The sequence below is a fragment of the Trichogramma pretiosum genome, unplaced genomic scaffold (assembly GCF_000599845.2).
Source record: "Trichogramma pretiosum strain Unisexual culture from Peru unplaced genomic scaffold, Tpre_2.0 scaffold57, whole genome shotgun sequence".
Classification (NCBI taxonomy): domain Eukaryota; kingdom Metazoa; phylum Arthropoda; class Insecta; order Hymenoptera; family Trichogrammatidae; genus Trichogramma; species Trichogramma pretiosum.
The window spans coordinates 1,117,842-1,135,591 of record NW_019641637.1 but is presented as its reverse complement, the minus strand read 5'-3'; the positions used below and the strand labels follow the sequence as shown (position 1 = coordinate 1,135,591).

Sequence of the window (17,750 nt, the reverse complement as noted above, 5' to 3'; positions counted from 1 at the left end):
GCGACTTCCCGGAGAAAGTCATCGTCGAGTACTGATCTCGACCTAGTGCGTCGAGCGAGGCGCCCGGGACGATATTCGTGCGAAAACACAGCGACTTCCCGGAGAAAGTCATCGTCGAGTACAGATTTCGACCTAGTGCGTCAAGCGAGGCGCCCGGGACGATATTCGTGTGAATACATCGCGACTTCCCGGAGAAAGTCATCATCGAGTACAGGACTCGACCTAGTGCGTCGAGCGAGACACCCGGGATGATATTCGTGCGAAAACACAGCGACTTCCCGGAGAAAGTCATCGTCGAGTACTGATCTCAACCTAGTGCGTCGAGCGAGTCGCCCGGGGTGATATTCGGGCGAAAGCACCGCGACTTCTAGGAGAATCTTCGATATATGCGACATATATACGCGACAGCACGTATGTACATACGCGACAGCACGTATATGTATACACAACACACAAAGGCAATGCGTATGAGGTGTTAACATTTTTTAGGTGTGAACATTTTTTATGCTTCTCACTTTCATAATGTTGTTTTTATCGAAAGTCGTGAACTTTTCGAAAATTCGAATACCTCATATCGATAGGATTTTTTCCAAGGAATCTGATGGGCTTATCAGATTTTCGATATCTCTTATCAAATTTAAATGAGAGCGAAAACAAAGTTAGCGAAAAGTGATGGGCTGTATATGAGTAGCGGCGTGTCGTCACTTAGTTCCTGTCATACTTGCCAGGTGGAGCGCGACACGCGCTCCTCGATCCTTTATATATTACACGTCTAGCTAGCAATTTCGCAAGGCAAATACCTTATTGCATTACGCATTCCTGCATTGCGAGCTATCGTTGAAATATTGATTTCGCTCTTACTCTCGGCCAATGCTCAGTTTTTCATTTTCACGCGCATAAAAAGCTTTTACAGCTGGAAAATGAAAATTAACACATGTGAATCAAGAAACTAAGAACTCGATGTAGTTGCTTTAGAACAATAAAATAAATACCAATAGATTACAACAATCTATTGATCGTTATCAATGTTGTTTTGTTGTAGATATTTTGTTGGAAATAATTTTTTGTATGTAATCTCACGAGATACGTCCAATAATACGAATCCCACGGTCGCAGTCTCTCTCTCTGTTTTATGCGCCAACACCCTAAATTTAGCCAGTTACCCATGTAAAGTTCAGAATATCTTGGAATATTCCAGCTTTTCACGTATTCTGTGCACGGTGACGTTACGAAAGTGACGCTTGGAATGCACGTAACGTTCGCTGCCGCTGTTGCTTCTTGTTTCTTGCTCGAGCTTAGATGAAATGCAATACCCGCGTTCATTGAAGCTGCTCTTTTTTGCCAATCCCAAAAATGTTTCAAATGGCTTATCTCAATTCAGAGTTCGCAAAATTACTAAAAAAAATTTTCTTCAAATTTATGTGGAATTATCACAATTAGGCTCGGTTCAATCAAGGGCCTCTCGATTCATGAATGTACCATGTGAATTGTTTCGTGAGTTGCGAGCTTTCGATGCCGAGCTACGTCTAACAAGGGCATGAATACATATTAAACCGGTGCTGCATCCAGGCCTCGCCGACGAACAAACTGCGTCTGGATTTTCAGGGAAATTCTGAGCGCGTGCTATGGCAGCAGTAGCATATGGTTGCGACAGTGGGCAACAACCTCGAGCTCGTCCGAGGCAATAGCTATTTCAGTTAGTAATACAGTGTCTCTGCCTGTGGAACGATGTGCGGCGCGCGAGAGAGTGGCATGCAAAAACACATTATAACGCACATTCGCTTGACGAATGTGTGCTATGTATTTGCCCAGCTATCCGTAGCGTACAATAATGCGATAAGCGAATCTTTAGCTTTTGCCCAATACATATATATGCTCATGTAAATACGGATACAGGTGTTACCTATACGTCGAATGCCTCGGAAAGTTATATGAGAGAGACGATCTTCAGGTTTCTACAGTTGTGTTAATCACGATAAATAAATTCAGTCAAGTTGAGTTTTTTTGGACCACTCGCACATCCCTACCCACAACATTTTCTGATCCTTATTTTTCCCATTTTAAATCACAGAAGTGCTCAACATTTCATAAATGGTTTTTGGACTACGAAAAAATTTCTTGAACATATTAGAATTATTATATTGAACTATTAGAATTATATTAAGTTTTTTTTCAATATTTTATATTATGTCCTTATAGTTAAATTTGAAACTTATAATTTTATTTACAATGAATCTGTTATTTTGAATTTAATAATATTAATTTTAAATTCATTTAAAAAATTGTACGTAAAAGTGAGTAATACACTAATACAGAAAGTCTAAGATAATCGTTAATTGATCGAAAACCACGCTTTGAGTTACACAATTATTTTGACTTTGCCACTTACAAATTTACAACGAAAGGTACTCGCTATATAGTGGTGGAGACTTAAAGTGATAATATCGTGTTCAAAGTGGTTGGAGTCAAGTCTAAATTTCTTAAAACAATTAAATTATCATTCTCAAGTCAATTCAAATTAAATTTTTTTACCGTTATCAACGTTGAACATTTTTAGTGAGATAGTATTAAATAATAATTGAAAAAGATAATAATTTTTAAGTGCATCCAAGTGTTGAATTAAGTCCTAGCTTATTAAAAGTATAATCGTCCTTATAACTTGAGCTTATCCTTCATTTATCTTATCAGCTCAGTCAAACTTGGTTCGTTTGTCAAAAGTTTTCCGCGTAGATTTTATATATTCGAAGGCTTATGCATAGCTTAAACTCGATTTTTAGTGGGACTTTCCTTCCTTTTTCACTACATGTATATTAAAATTTTCGATTGTCCTTTCTCTCAATGATAAACCGTTTCTGTGAACTTTTTTGTGTATCTGGCGTCCTCTTGAGCACCCATAAGTGGGTACATTTCTTGAAAACATCAATGATTACGGCTGCTCGAGTGAAGTGATTGAAAAAAATCAAAATTTTGGAATTTAAAAAATGGACCGAAGAGGAAAAAAAATTCTCGCCCAAAATTAATTCAAAAAAATTACTCAAGAATTTTCACCGGGGTACGTTCATTTGATCGAGCAGTATATGCCTGATAAGTCCATCTTCAATTATTACTGTCGGTTGTTTCTCTTTGTCAAAAATAATTTTAATAAGAGGAGAATCGCTCGAAATGAAAAAAAGCAATTAGCAATTCTTGTGATAAGTTCGCAGTCAGCTAATTGAATTTTTTTCCTTTTGCTAGATATAAACCGACAAAGAGAATATAGCAAAAAAAAGTTTCGAGTCAACTAGGAGAATGAACTTTTCCATTTACACTTGTTTCCAAGTTCCTTCGTTCGAGTCGGTGTCTAGCCACAAAACCTTTTTGTTACGGCCGAATGCTGTACTCATCTCTGTTGCAGTGCCGTGTTTTGTATAAAGCGCCGAGAGAGAAAGAGAGAGAGAGAGAGAGAGAGTTTGAGTCGCCATCGTGCTGCTTCTGTTGCCGTTGCTTTATAGTATCGAGTTTTAATGAAATTCGCTTTGTTGACAGGTGATAATATAGTTAACTGCTACTCTAATGCAATATTCGCTTGTGCCTCTCTCGCTCGTTCGTTCGTGCTGTTGCTCGTACCATAGCCCTACGATATACTGAATGTCTATAAGGTGTGACATTTTCCACGTGAAAATATCAAGCCGAAATGTGGCACGTTTACGTATTCAATACAACTCGTATGAATTTGTTTTTTTAGCAAAGCATACCTACAACAGTTTTGTTAGAAACATGCAACAACTCTGACCTTCGACTCGCACCGCAATTCCTCATTTCATACTAAATAATGATGATAATTTATGCACACCGGCTTTAATATTAAAGATAAAATATTACATAATAATGCTGACAGAATGATATTTTGTTAAAAAAGAATTTAATACTGAACATTGAATGTATTGAGGTAAAGTCTAACCACGTGCAGTCTCCTGTAATTCTAACTGATCTTATAATCTAATAAAATGAATAAATGTAAATATTAAAAATATGATGCCAATGAATGAAATAAATTCAAATAGTTAAAACAAAATAAATTAGACAAGTTTATTAGCTGACATTTAAGTCTTGATAAAATTTTTATACAAGTAAATTATTTTTCTAAAATAGCATTAAGATGTCTCAAATAATTTAGTTGACGGAAGCTTGTTTAATCTTTGAAAAATCAGAATAAAAAAGCATGTTCTTACATTGCAAATTTGCTACTGCAAGGCTCTGAAACTAAGTCATCAAATATGCCGTAACTACCTGCAACCCGTCAAACTTACACGCACAACTTGAACTCTACTTATGGAGTTGCTTGTGTACACTTACGATTTTACAAGCTTATACGACGTCAGCCTTTTGAGTACATCATCTTCATTTATACTTTCAAAATTTGCATTATTAATTTTGACGTTGGTTTGGCACTAAAAATATTCAGCATACGAAGGTACTGGCTAAAAATATTTTATCGAGCAACGATTGTTTTTTTTCGCAGAGGTGGACAGTCGATCTCTGGTGGTCGTTGGCAACGGGACAACATCGAGCCCAGCGACAGCGGCATCTTCACCAGTGGTCGTCGTCGGCGGCGGCGGCGGCAAAGCACGCGGTGGCAAGCTAGCTCGCAGGGCGCGCTCCTTCAAGGAGGATTTCCTGGAGAAGCTGTCGCAAATGCGCTCGCCGGCAGCCAGCGCTGGAGGCGGCGGCGCGACCTCGATGGCCAGCCAGTCCAGCGTCAGGACGGCTTCGCCCTCGTCGATCAGAGCAGCCACTCGCTCGGACTCGAGCGATCGTCAGCAACAAAAGCAGCAGCAGCAGCAGCAGCTGCAGAAACAGCCGAGCGAAGATAAGAGCCCTCTGAAGGATTTGCACGTGCACGTTCGGCAGGTTCAGTTGGCTCTCAATCATCTACGAGATGTAGTTTCAAAGAACAAGTTGGAAATGTTACCGGGTAACGGAACGGTAGTGTTGGATACGGTCACGACCATACATACACAGCTCAAGTCTTATTTGCTACACGAAAACAGGTAAGCTGCTCGCTCACTGACGTTTTGTATAGTGCAAGTTTTACCTGCAGCAACCATAACGTGATTCTTGCCTTTTTCAGCTCAATCCTTGACTCGGCCACGAATCAAGTCTATCAAGCGTTAGCGCAATTATTGAAACTCTGCGACGACGTGCTGTTGTACGGTGATCAGTCGTCGGCTCTCGACACAGCCAATGTTACGCATGTCATAGGTCTCGTTGAAGATGCCGTTAAAAATCTCATCGAGCATGCTCAAGAAAAAATCTCGAACAAACAAAAGCCGGCCAGCAACAGGTGAGCAGCGTCGTCCTATTAAACGCTCTCCTACTATACGTACGTCGAGGGTTGAAAAAAAATTGCTAGGAAAAAATCGATCGATGTTTCGTTTTTACAGAACGTCCGGTTACGCTTCGGAGTTAACACCGCAACGGAATTCTCTGCCGGACATACCGCTGACGCCACGAGAGCGACAGCTCCTCGAGCAGTCCGCGGCGTCGAGCGCGTTGGTGCGAGCATCCCACAGCTCCGAGTCCATCCTGCAGGATTCTAGTCCGCCAAAGCCCTCAAAGTCTGACAGGTAGCGTTGAATTCTCAATTTAGTTCTGCGCCAAAGAAGATTTCGTGCTTAAACGGGTTTGCGGAAAAGTTTCCGTTTGCGACAACGTCTCCGAGTCTGTTGGGATTTGCATTTTGACGTTGGCTACGTAGAGCAGTTTTGGCTGTGCAGTCGCGCGTTCTGCAGCTCGAATGTCGCGTTGAATGAATAAATATGAACGTGACTTACAGAGAGTAACGTCTGCTGCTTTTATGTTGAATAATTCCAGAGTAATGTCAAAATTCTAGCATTTCTTATTTACATGGAATAATTTTGTTTTTGAAACTCGCGAAACTTGACGTGCTGAGCATAATTTATCAATGAGTCGTCATTTTGTGTCAATAATCTCTTTGCAGGAGCATAACTCGCACAGAAGACAATAAGACTTCGCCAAGCGCCACCCCACCACCTCTGCCCCCGAAACGTCGGGCTCGTCCTCAACAACAGCAACATCAGCAGCAATCGCATCATCCACCACTAGTCCATCAAGACGAAGTGACAGTATCAGTACCAAGTGGAGGTAGCATCGGTCGCGGCCACGACAGATGCTCATTGCGAAGTCGATCGCCCGAAGACACGTCCTCGTTGCTTAGCGCTTCGGCCGGAAGTCTCGATTCGGCCTTCAATCAGTCGCGCGACGAAGACGAGATCCGGGCCATCATGGGCCCCGGTGAGGAAAGCACGACTGATGGTATTGATCTCAGTCTTATGGCTACCTTCCCTGGTAATTATTAACCAAATATTTTTGTTTTTTCCAAGAGTCTGAAAGATGCATCTTATTTATAACTTTAGAGAGTGAATCATAACGTATTAGCATAATATTTGAAAGTCGAGGGACAACAAAGCATATATTTTTATCCATGATTCACCGTAGAAAACTATTCTTTGACGCATTGCTGTATCAATCTGAAATTAATGGCATAAACTAAAAAAATAATTCATGAATATGAAATTAGTTATTTAGTCAGACGATGTTTTTGCAGCATATATATAAAAATCGTAATTAAAATAAATACAATTCGTCATTCTCGGTCGAATACAAAATTTTATACTTGTATTTTGTTTCCGAAAAACTCGACATGAAAGGAAAATTTTAACGCGCTACCGAGTGAAAGAGATTGTCTTGAAATAATTATATACTCCCATGCATGAATGATGTTCTAGCTGAAAGTTTTGGCGAAACAACTAGTGCGACTAAAATTTAAAAAAAGCCGATAACACTTTTCGCTGCATTGATTAAAAAGTCTGTTAAAAATGAAAAATACTAAATGTAACTAATTTTTGGGCAATGCGCTCTGGAGAGATCGAAGTCGCGTAGAAGTAAGATGTTCTCACGTTCTCACAGCCTAGAGAGCACTAAGAGCGTCGTCGTCATCCGAACGGCTGCAGAGTAGGGGCGGCATTGCAGAAAAAGCTACCCATATGTGAATTTCATTATATTATAGGCCGAACGCGGAGCTCGTGGCTGCTGCGCTTAGTCAGCGATACAGTCTCCGTATAGTAGCTCTCGCCTTTGCGCCTCACTTTTGCGGCTTCTGCGTTGCGTATATTATTTCTCGAAAGGTGCGCGCGTCAAAAGTTTACATAGTTTGAACAATTTGGTTGCGCTCACCCGGCCTGTGCGCGTTGATAGATTGTGTGCGAGTGCGGTGATTTTGACGGTGGCGAAAAATTAATCGTCATGGACGAGGAAAAAATCTCGTTTCTGTTTCCCGACATGACCAAGCCGTTTCGTATTCATTTCGACGATTTTTGTCAACGTACGTATAGTTTCTCTCCCAGGCTTTGCGTTATTTTTTCATTATTACTAAACAATCACTTTGTTTGGCATAAATCCTTGTGTATTCGAAACAATGCATTATTGAAAATAATCTATGGATGGATTTTGTACTTTGACTCGCACCGCAGAAAAATAATACCAGCTCGGCCGTTTTGTTAGAAAGCAAATTGCTAAGTGTTTTATGCTTGATTTCGTGGGGAGAAAAATTGTGATCGTTATTAGGCAAAATGTTGACAAATGAGCGCCATGTGGCCCCTACTTTGAGCAGTGTACATGATAACCATTCGTACCAAACTGATTCAGTATCAGCTGCAGCTTATAGTAGAGTCAAGCAGACTCTACGATATCGACGCAAAGCTCGAGCATATTCATATCGATATTTTACGTCCTCGTGGACCTAAAAACTTAATCGAATCTTAATTTTTGCGCTCTATTTGCAGGCATGCAAGTAAACGGAAGCAATTCACACTGCGGCTGCTGGGAGGGTTTGGAAGCGAGTCTGCCGAGCTCGATGATGCTGGGTCAGCATCAGACCTCTCAGGAGCTGATCGGTCAGTTTACTGGTAAGTGTCTATCTCTGCCTCTTGAACGATCCACTTGATAGTCGCGCGGCGTATCTTCGATGATTTACACTCGTGCAAGCTCCAACACGCGCAGTTCGAGCTGCGATTCAATTTCTCCGGGCTGAAAAATCTTGGCATTGCGTTTGTTTGCTTTCTCTCTCGCTCCAAATATAAGTGCCATCGCGCTAATAATACGAGTTCGTTGAACGCACGCGGCGCGAGTATGATATTATTAACGAGGATGACTTCGATCCGAATTACGATGCAGCGAGTGTCATTATTCACTCATTTCATTCTGATCATTTTAGTGAAAACTCGATTTGAGGAAATAATGCAATTATTAATTGGTCGAAAAATATCATATTTTGTGTAGAATCCAATTATTGTTATCTTTTACGGATATGTTGATATTGCTCTCAGTAGTCAATGACAAATATTTAATATCATGGAAGTATGATCGTTCAATAAAGTCGGTATTACATAAAATCGACATCGTTAAGACCTGTATAGGAAAATGTTTCGGCAGAAGAGCTCGTTAATGCGGACCTCAAGCTCTACTCGCATAATAATATTACGCTGATGGCATAACGTCTACAGTTGACACGTCTTTCTCAATTGCACAATTCGTCCGTCGCTCGTACGTATATAAATATAGCTCGAATTAGCCATCTGGGATATACAGGCGCGCGCGCGCGGCTTTGAGCCGCTGCTTTGCAGATAAATGTGTAGGTGAAGTCAAGTCCGCATGGCTAGGCAGTTTTAACGCGGCCTTTGAAATGAATTTCGCGGCGTGCTTTATAGCATAATATGAAAAGAAAATTAAATCGTCATTCTCGTTAAATGCAATGGACTGCAAAAGAAAAAAAATCTCATTGTCATCGTGGAGTAATATTAAACAATGGATCTGTAAGTGTTTTCTTTATTTATGCTAACGGGAAATTTATTTATTTGGGTCACGATACTTATTTTTATAATGTCACTTCATGTTAGTGTTATATATTTGGATAAAACGCATGCGTTCCATTTTTATTTTTTGCACTGCGTAATGTACCTGTACATAATTACATTTTTCTCCTTTATGTTCTCGTGGATCGCTTGGATAATTTTGATACGGAAAAAATATTACAGCGCCGATTACTTTTTTTTATACTGTCTATTTAAAAAAATTCTATATCTTTATTAAACAATTTGCAAAATTGAGAGAGTGTTTTATAGGCAGGCTGGAATTACACTCGTGCGTAGTTATTCAGTTCTCATTGGCTCTTCATAGCGAGAGTATTCGAATCAAAAAAGCAAAATTAATTATGCACACAATGACTCTTGTTATGGGCTCTTCTTAGAATTAGAGTATGGTTAATTTTCACGATATAAAGTGGTAAGTGTAAAGCTATCCAGCAGCAGCAGATAGGCCAATAAAACCTTATACGTCTCGGTCGATATACCGAATTAGAACTCGGTACGCCGAACGCCAGCCTGCGCCTATATGTGTACATATACGCTGGTGTGTGCCGAGCACTCGAAGCGATAGCGCTGCTACTTTCATTAACGGGTATGAAGCACTTGATTTATTCCAGTGAACTTGGTCTTCGCTCACGAGTTTGTCAAATGCATACCAACTATTTCTTTGTAATTGAGCATTTTTTATCATTTGCTGTCTTTTTTATGCGCAGGTTTAGAAGGCAAAATGGAGCGACTGTCGACGCAAACGCAGGAGTCGGGCTTCGTGTCGATGCACTCGCAAAGGTCGTCTTCGCAAAGCTATACCGCCGCATCGTCGACGAATCTCGTGACCAAACGATCGTCTCAACAGAGTCTCAGCTATAACAGCAGTAACTCGCAACAACAGCAGCAGCAGCAACAGCATCAACATCAGCAAAGACTATCCAGCGAAACCAACGGATCTAGCTTCAGCCACAGGACGAGCACGACCAGCAGTAGTAGCGTCACGAGCTCAAGGAGTTTGCACAGCACAATGAATTTGAGCAACGATCCGGCTTTTATGGAAAAATTGGTATATGTGGGTGTTGCGCGCATGCGATTTCTTTTTATTTTCACATTCTCTTGTTTATTTTGCCTGCTTTTTCTGCGCTAAAATCCATCAAAAAATGCAAATATTCAGCGTATTCATGTTATCTTGAATTTTGCAGGAAATCGAATCACTGACCAGCTCGGATGGTAATGGTATCCCGCCGGCTTTACCAGAAAAGCGTTCGAAACGTCGAAAGGATCGATTTCCCTCGCAGTACGATAATGTGCCAGAAAACGAACACTTGTCGACCTGCAGTATGCACACGAGCAATGGTAGCAGTCCGGTCGACAATAACAGACCTCCACCATTACCCATGAAAAAACGCCACAGTAAGTGTCGTCTGCTTGACCTATCAATATTGCGATTTAATTCAAATTCGGTGATTTTCGCTTCGGCCAGAGTAAAATTTCTTTCTCTCTTAACTACTCTTACTTTCATTCTCTTTCTTTACTTTTTTCTTGTTCTATTTTTTTCCTCTGAAAAGCAATTTTTGTGCGATAACGTGTGATTTTCTGTTGTTATTACTGAAATGTTTGCAATCTGCATATGTACCATTATTTTCAATTGAAATGCCGTATTTAAAAAAAGTCAACATTTTTTTTACTAATGAACATTGAAAACTGCTTTGAAAATGAATCGTAAACGTGCAAGGTTAAATAATTATTGTAAAGACAAAATCACGAGAAAATAATCTTTACTTGGAATATGAGTTCATATATTTATGAGTGGATTTACAATATTATATACGTATAGTTATTATCGAAACACTATGTAAACCTTTATCTTAATTCTTGTCTTGCGATACGATGTTTAAAACTGATGCAATGTTTTGTTGTCCTCCAGTGTTCCAATCTGTGGCATATTCCGGTAAGTGGGCTTTTTGTCCCACACGATTTCTCAATTCTATAGCTGTGATGTTAGCTAGAAAAACTGCGCAAACTACGGCGCAAATTACCAAACACAATAAAACGCACTTTGAAAACGCTGAGTTGCATACGATAATTTTCTTCTTTTTCGTTTTCATTTTTCATACACGCATTATGTACCGCTTGTACACTTGAACGCGTTAATTGAATATTTATTTAAAACTTACACTCAACTCATTATCTTGTGGCATGCTTTTGTACTGTATTTAATCATTAATGGCTAGATGTCACTTAATGCTAGTACTTTGATTGTTATGGCTATTTACCATGTTCTACGATAGTAGTGATTTAATTTCAATCTTCGAGATTTGATATTCGGGCTTTTAACTATTACCACTAATCATTCGTAATACTCACATAATATATAAAGTAAGAGATTGGGAGAATTAATGAATTAAAAAAATTAAGCGATGGAATTTACAAGTTTTTCGGTGACGTCTCTGACAATTATATAAAACTCGTTTAAATTATTTCAAATTTAATCTTTAACGATCGCATAATACGCCGACAAACGCCAATGGCTTTAACACATAATACCATCTGCAATTGTTTTTGTGATTTACGACTTTGAACTCGAAGAAGCTTGCAATTATCTCATCATCGCTACTGATCGAATCGACTAATTTCTTTGGCGAGCTTGTGACGAGTTCGACGAAAAAAAGCTTGTCCTTTTGTTTTGCAGCCGCACGCGTACGCGCTCACGTTGCGCAATCCTATTTAGCGTCGCACGTGTGCTTGTATATACATGTAACTTTTTTTTCATGTACACATGAAAAGAGAGTGACGCGGAGCGCGCGCGAGACTTGACAATTAAACGTGCTCGCGCGCGACGCAGCTATCAGTGCGTACTCGAGCGTTCGAGGTGCTGTGCTGCTGTACGCTCACGTCATATCGTTTATTTACCTCGTTAATTGAAATGTTATTTGGCCGCTATTATCTTTGAGTGAAAAAACATGTCACCTATCTGCGTGATGTTAACAGTGCTTTTGTTTAGTTATTGTTTAATTCATGTTTAATCGTTTGAGAATGAAGAGTGAAAAACAAGTAAACATGAAATTGTGTCAAATTTTTCAAAGATTCAGAGATTCAATAAAAACTACAACTTTAAGGCTTGTCAAATCAAGTGAGTTTACCTGTTCATTTTGTGTATTCCAGTTTTATGAACATATAATTGCAGTACACTATCACATCGATAGTTTTTGCCTCTCATCGAGTAATTAAAAAATTATTTCCTTGTCTCGCTGCTATTTGCGAATAAAAATTTAACAAAAACAAAACAAAAGCATTCCGTGGTGTAGCTCTAAAAAGATCAATTTATCAACGCGCTAAAAAAAATTAAAAAAACATTTGACTGTACGATAACATTATGTTCATGCGTACTTGACGTCATTTACACACCTATAATAGCGCTTGCTTCAATAGCTCCGAGAGCAAAATTTTATTTCATTTTTCTGTCCGTCTGACACAATTGCTAAGTTGGTGTACCGGTACGTAAAGTGCCAAAACGGTGCCATGTCATGCTCAAAAAAACGAATGCAAATCTACGTTTTTTGCACTCTTGATGTCGTGCATAAATTCCAGTCACTATATGTTCCGCATAATAAATCGTTAAATTACATTTTTATACGTATTTGTGTTACATGGCTGAAATGGCTCGTAGCGGCATTGGCGAAAAGTATATTTGTATTTTATTATCATTGCGCTTCTCTGTAACACGCAGAAAACAGAAAATTTCCGCGCGCTGTATTACCCATCAGATTTAAATCGCTAGATGTTTCATGTGATTACTAAACGGCGTTATAAAAACTATGCTCGAAGCTTAATTGTGTTTTATCAATGTATACTCGCACTAGTTTTTTTTAATTTCAAATGAAAAAATGCCACTTATACGCTTACTTTTTTGTGAAATCATATTTTTTGTATTATAAATTTATCACCGTCAATGATTGTCTATTAGACTTATACACGTTTGTCAAAAGTTATACACAGCATAAAAAGATCGCAAAATCTGTCGACGATTATTTCGATGAAAATCGAATAGACAAGTAATTAACTGATGATGCGTTGTTTGCAGTAATGGCATACATGGAGATGTTCGGAAACTGCTCGCACAATGATTTTGGCAACGAGTTTATCCCGGGTCTTGGCTCGAGACATTCGATGGCCGCTTACAACTCCATGCAGTCTGAATGGCAGCAGCACGAAATGTCACTCACGACCCAGTCTTGCTCTTTCATGAGCCACACTATGTCTAGCCTACAACATGATACTTCGAGGTAAGATGACCAAACAATTTGTTAGTAATGAACAATTTTTAATGCTGATTGTAGTCGTCCCAATTTAAAACTATCAAGCCTTATTCGCGGGTTCTCGCATTATCAAGTTGTATCTTTTTTTATTGTAGCCACAGCAGTTTTAGCAGTATTAGTCGAGATTTAATGAATGATTCGAGTGTACCACCTGCATTACCACCAAAACGATCGCGATCCGTAAAAGCTGCCTCGTCGTCGACGGCATCGATCTCGACACCGCCTCCCGTGTCGCCAAGATTAAAAAGCACCAGCAGAGTTGAATCCAATGCATCCAATGTGTTGGCTGCTGCTGCTTCTGCTGCTGCTACTGCAGCACCACCAACCGTAGTGACTCAAAGTATTCGCGTGGACCCAGTTAGCCCCATGACTTGTGCTAAGAAAGTTGAAGATCATGCTGTAATATTGAGGGATAAAAAACCGGATGGACCATCGCCGAACAACACAATCTTATTGGTAAGTTTATTATTCATAAATAACTCAGCAACATTTAAAATAAATTTGACGATTCTTGCATTTTGTTTTTGAACCGAAACAATCCGCCTGCAAGCTTCAAAGTTAATACAATACGCGTGAATAATTTGAACTCTTTTAAATAGTGTTTAATTTATTTTCCAGAACAACAATTTGGTCCGGGAAACATCACCAAAGCCAGCGAGCAAAGCTCCTTCGAGTATATCCATTGACGATAATTGCTCGCTGGAACTTCGAGACGTTGATCAGGACGATAGCATTCTAGATGAATTAGAGATAAATCAGTATTTGGTACTGAAAAAGCCGGAAGAAGATGGACCCGATATTCGTGGTGGTCATCCTGACGCATTGCTCGTACACGCGACCAAAGCCAATAAACACGGTGAGTTTATACCCAGAGCTTTTTAGACAGGTTGTTGGAAAATAAATGAAAAAAGCCATCCATTGACAAAGCTTAACTTTACTTTATCTCTTCATAATAGTATAAATTACATCAAACCCAATAACCATCATACATAGACTAGATTTCATAAAGCTTATAAACTCATTTACTTATTTATCTTCTTTTTTGCCTAAATGATATCCTGTAGACGAAAAAGAATCAGGTTAGTTCATCATTATTAGCTATTCTATAAAATTTTTCCAAATATAAGCTTACTTCAAAACTTTTAGTAATATATTTAAAATTATTTACGACGAGTTAATAAAATTTGGCCAAATTTCAGATTTCCTGTATCAGGAAGCTTTCTTGACAACCTACAGAACATTCATGTCTCCACTGGAGCTGATCAAGAAATTGCACAAACGGCATCAGCGATTTTCTTGTTCCCCTGATGTAGTTAAACAACGAGCTGCTAGGGAAGCCTTTTCTCTGCTGGTCAGAGTTGTTAGCGATTTAACGTGAGTCAACAAACTTTGAATCAACGTGAAATGAGATACTTTAATGTTATTTCTCGTATTTCTTTCGCGGAAATCCGAGTCAAATGATAACAACTTTTTCTTATCGCAGTATATCAGATCTGGACGAGACACTCATGCAAACGTTAATGGAATTCGTGCAGCAGCTGGTTTGCAGCGGCGATTTGACTATGGCAAAAGCGCTGCGCGTAAAAATCCTAGAAAAACACGCTTGCAAACAGCAACAATTCACTCAGCCGATTCTCTCGTCTCTGAGCGTCACGACTAAGCAAGCATCCCTGCTCGACTTCAAAAGCGAGCAGATAGCTGAGCAAATGACTCTACTGGATGCTGAACTTTTCATGAAAATCGAGATACCCGAAGTATTGATCTGGGCCCAAGAGCAAAACGAGGAGCGAAGTCCGAATCTCACTCGTTTCACTGAGCACTTCAATAAGATGTCTTACTGGGCGAGATCTCGTATTCTAGAACATAGAATGGAAAACGAAGCAAAAGATCGGGAAAAGTACGTCGTCAAGTTCATCAAAATAATGAAGCACTTGAGAAAAATCAACAATTTCAACAGTTATCTCGCGCTACTCTCGGCCTTAGATAGTGCGCCAATTCGACGATTGGAATGGCAAAAGCACATAACAGAAGGTCTTAAGGAATACTGTGCATTGATTGACAGCTCTAGCAGTTTTCGGGCATATAGACAGGCTTTGGCAGAAACGCACCCACCTTGTATACCTTATATGTAAGCCATTTATTAATATTTTACTCATTTTATAACTTGGCATTGCAACTATTATTTTTTCTATTTGCAGTGGTCTAGTTTTACAAGACCTGACATTTGTACATATTGGTAATAATGATTTGTTAGCCGATGGTAGCATCAACTTTTCCAAAAGATGGCAGCAATTCAATATTGTTGAAAATATGAAGCGATTCAAAAAGGGGTAAATATTAAAATTATTAATAACAATGAAGCATAAGAAAATAATCGTGTTTTATATGCTCAATTTGATTTTTTAGGACGTACAATTTTAAAAAGAACGAACGCATAATAACGTTCTTTAATAACTTTAGTGATTTTTTGTGCGAAGAAGCTATGTGGCAGATATCCGAGAGTATAAAGCCGCGAGGGGGCAAAAAAACACAAATCCAAAGTTAAAGAAGAAAAAAATGTACATTTGCCCACACGCACACATGCAGAACCTTTTCTTTCACTGCTTGCACATCGAATATTATTCAAGAGTAAAACTGATAAATAACAATAATAGTAGTAATGAATACCGTGCATGCAAACGTGAATTACGGCTGAAATATTTATTTGTGGCTCGTGCAAAATTACTCTTTCATCATTCAATAATCCCTCGTGCTTTCCTGTTCAATTATATTCATAAAGGTGTTCTTGTTTAGTATTAAAATAATGAGCAAATTGCTGACAAAAAGAGGGTGAGAACAAAAGGAAGCAAGTATAAAAAATATAAATATATATAGATATCAATATTGTGAAATGTGATCAAACAACCTCCGTGAGGTGTATCAAATATATTAAGTGATTTGTATTTAACCTTGTACATACGTACATATACAGCACATACGTATATTAAGTTTAAGGCAATTAGGAGTTTGCTAATGCAAAAAGAGAAATTCGCAATAGATACAAAAACGAGATTTAAAATAGTAGCAAATGTCTAATAACATTTTAAAATAATGACTTCTTGTGTTGTGATATATAAACATATAATATTTTAGTCAAGACTCTTTTGATGTAGTAAATAATAACAAAAGGTGATCGAAACGCCGAAACAAGTTAATAACGTCAATCTCCCTCAATAATGAATGCTTAGGTGATAAAATTTAATTTTTAGATAAAAAATTATTTTAAGCAAGTGCTTTTTAGACTAATCTTCTGGCAATTATTGAATTATTGCAAGTAATGAAAAGAAGTGATTTTTTACTGTCAGCATTTGTATGACTGCTTTTATGATATGTTGTTAGTATTATTGTTGTTATTCTCATAATAGGATATAATTTTTTTGAGCTTTACATGTGCAACTTGATTGCACCTAATACTAAAAGCGAAATGCAATAATACATATAAGTATTTATACTACCGCTATAAACAGTCAAATGTATATTTCATAATGATGATTCATATATAATTAAATGAACATTTATTAATTCATGTGTGTACATAAGTATTGAGTTTCCTTATGCTACACATTTTTTAAAAGAATACTTTTATTCATTGAAATTGAATTTTAAAAATGATGCATTATTGGAAATTATTACAACTTTTAGAATTTCCTCATTGCATTACCTATTTTACATTAATTGTTATAAAAAATATCTGACTTCAATTTTGAGTTTATAATTTCATTTTTTTAGTATCGTACATTTATTATATAACTTGTATGAAAAATAATGGAGCAAAAACGCACTCATTGATAGAAAAATAATGTAGCTAGGAAATAAACTTTTTCTTAAATATTCTTTCAATTTGCCACAATAAATGTTAGTAAATAAATTTGCGCATTTTCCTAGCTTAGATAAATGTTTTTAGACATCAACAGCGGTAACTGTTGATTTCACAAGGATGAACACCAATTACGTTGATCTTAATTAGTAATCTGCCATTGAGATTTCGTGTCGACGCTTCACATGTTAAAAAAAAACATAAACCAAAAATGGTCAGCGTGACGCGGGGCAAATGGTTTAATCGACTGAAAGCAAAATGAATTAAAGTATATCTATAAATTAGTTAAATAATAATGCAATGTTTCTAAATTTTCGGAAATTTTTCTGGCACTGTTACGTACGCTTCTAAATATTGGTGATGAATTCGAATCGATATTTTTTTCAGACTAAACAGGCTAAATTTTGTAGTAATGCTAAATTATGGTCATTTATACGAATAAAGAAATCATTCTTATTCAATGTTTATGCAGCTGAGATAAGTATACAAGAAAAATTAAATAATTTAGACATAAGACTATTATGATTCAGAGGATAAATAACGACTGAAACAAGCCGTAATTGTAATAATTAGTAATTTGTACATAGTATATGTTTGAACTAAAACTTTCGAACATCGAACCATGTACTACATCTATATAAGTTTGTGTATGAAAAAATGTTT

General features: G+C 37.9%; 1 protein-coding gene across 5 annotated transcripts in view; it reads left to right on the top strand.

Annotated features, from left to right (window-relative positions):
- Positions 1 to 16,796, top strand: part of LOC106652398 (guanine nucleotide-releasing factor 2) — a 59,234-nt gene extending 42,438 nt beyond the window's left edge. The window contains exons 2-17 of one of the 5 annotated variants that reach the window (XM_023459360.1): positions 4,502 to 5,030; positions 5,111 to 5,323; positions 5,424 to 5,606; positions 5,981 to 6,348; positions 7,845 to 7,967; positions 9,638 to 9,978; positions 10,115 to 10,325; positions 10,840 to 10,863; positions 12,997 to 13,198; positions 13,327 to 13,687; positions 13,850 to 14,087; positions 14,296 to 14,310; positions 14,431 to 14,605; positions 14,715 to 15,359; positions 15,430 to 15,561; positions 15,638 to 16,796. In XM_023459360.1, coding sequence (XP_023315128.1) covers positions 4,502 to 5,030; positions 5,111 to 5,323; positions 5,424 to 5,606; positions 5,981 to 6,348; positions 7,845 to 7,967; positions 9,638 to 9,978; positions 10,115 to 10,325; positions 10,840 to 10,863; positions 12,997 to 13,198; positions 13,327 to 13,687; positions 13,850 to 14,087; positions 14,296 to 14,310; positions 14,431 to 14,605; positions 14,715 to 15,359; positions 15,430 to 15,561; positions 15,638 to 15,776 — 3,899 coding nt within the window. In that variant the 3' untranslated portion in view covers positions 15,777 to 16,796. Of the gene's footprint in view, positions 1 to 4,501; positions 5,031 to 5,110; positions 5,324 to 5,423; positions 5,607 to 5,980; positions 6,349 to 7,844; positions 7,968 to 9,637; positions 9,985 to 10,114; positions 10,326 to 10,839; positions 10,864 to 12,996; positions 13,199 to 13,326; positions 13,688 to 13,849; positions 14,088 to 14,295; positions 14,311 to 14,430; positions 14,606 to 14,714; positions 15,360 to 15,429; positions 15,562 to 15,637 lie in introns of all 5 variants that reach the window. The other 4 variants (XM_023459359.1, XM_023459362.1, XM_023459361.1 and 1 more) reach the window with 4 other exon arrangements.
- Positions 16,797 to 17,750: the final 954 nt, after the last annotated feature.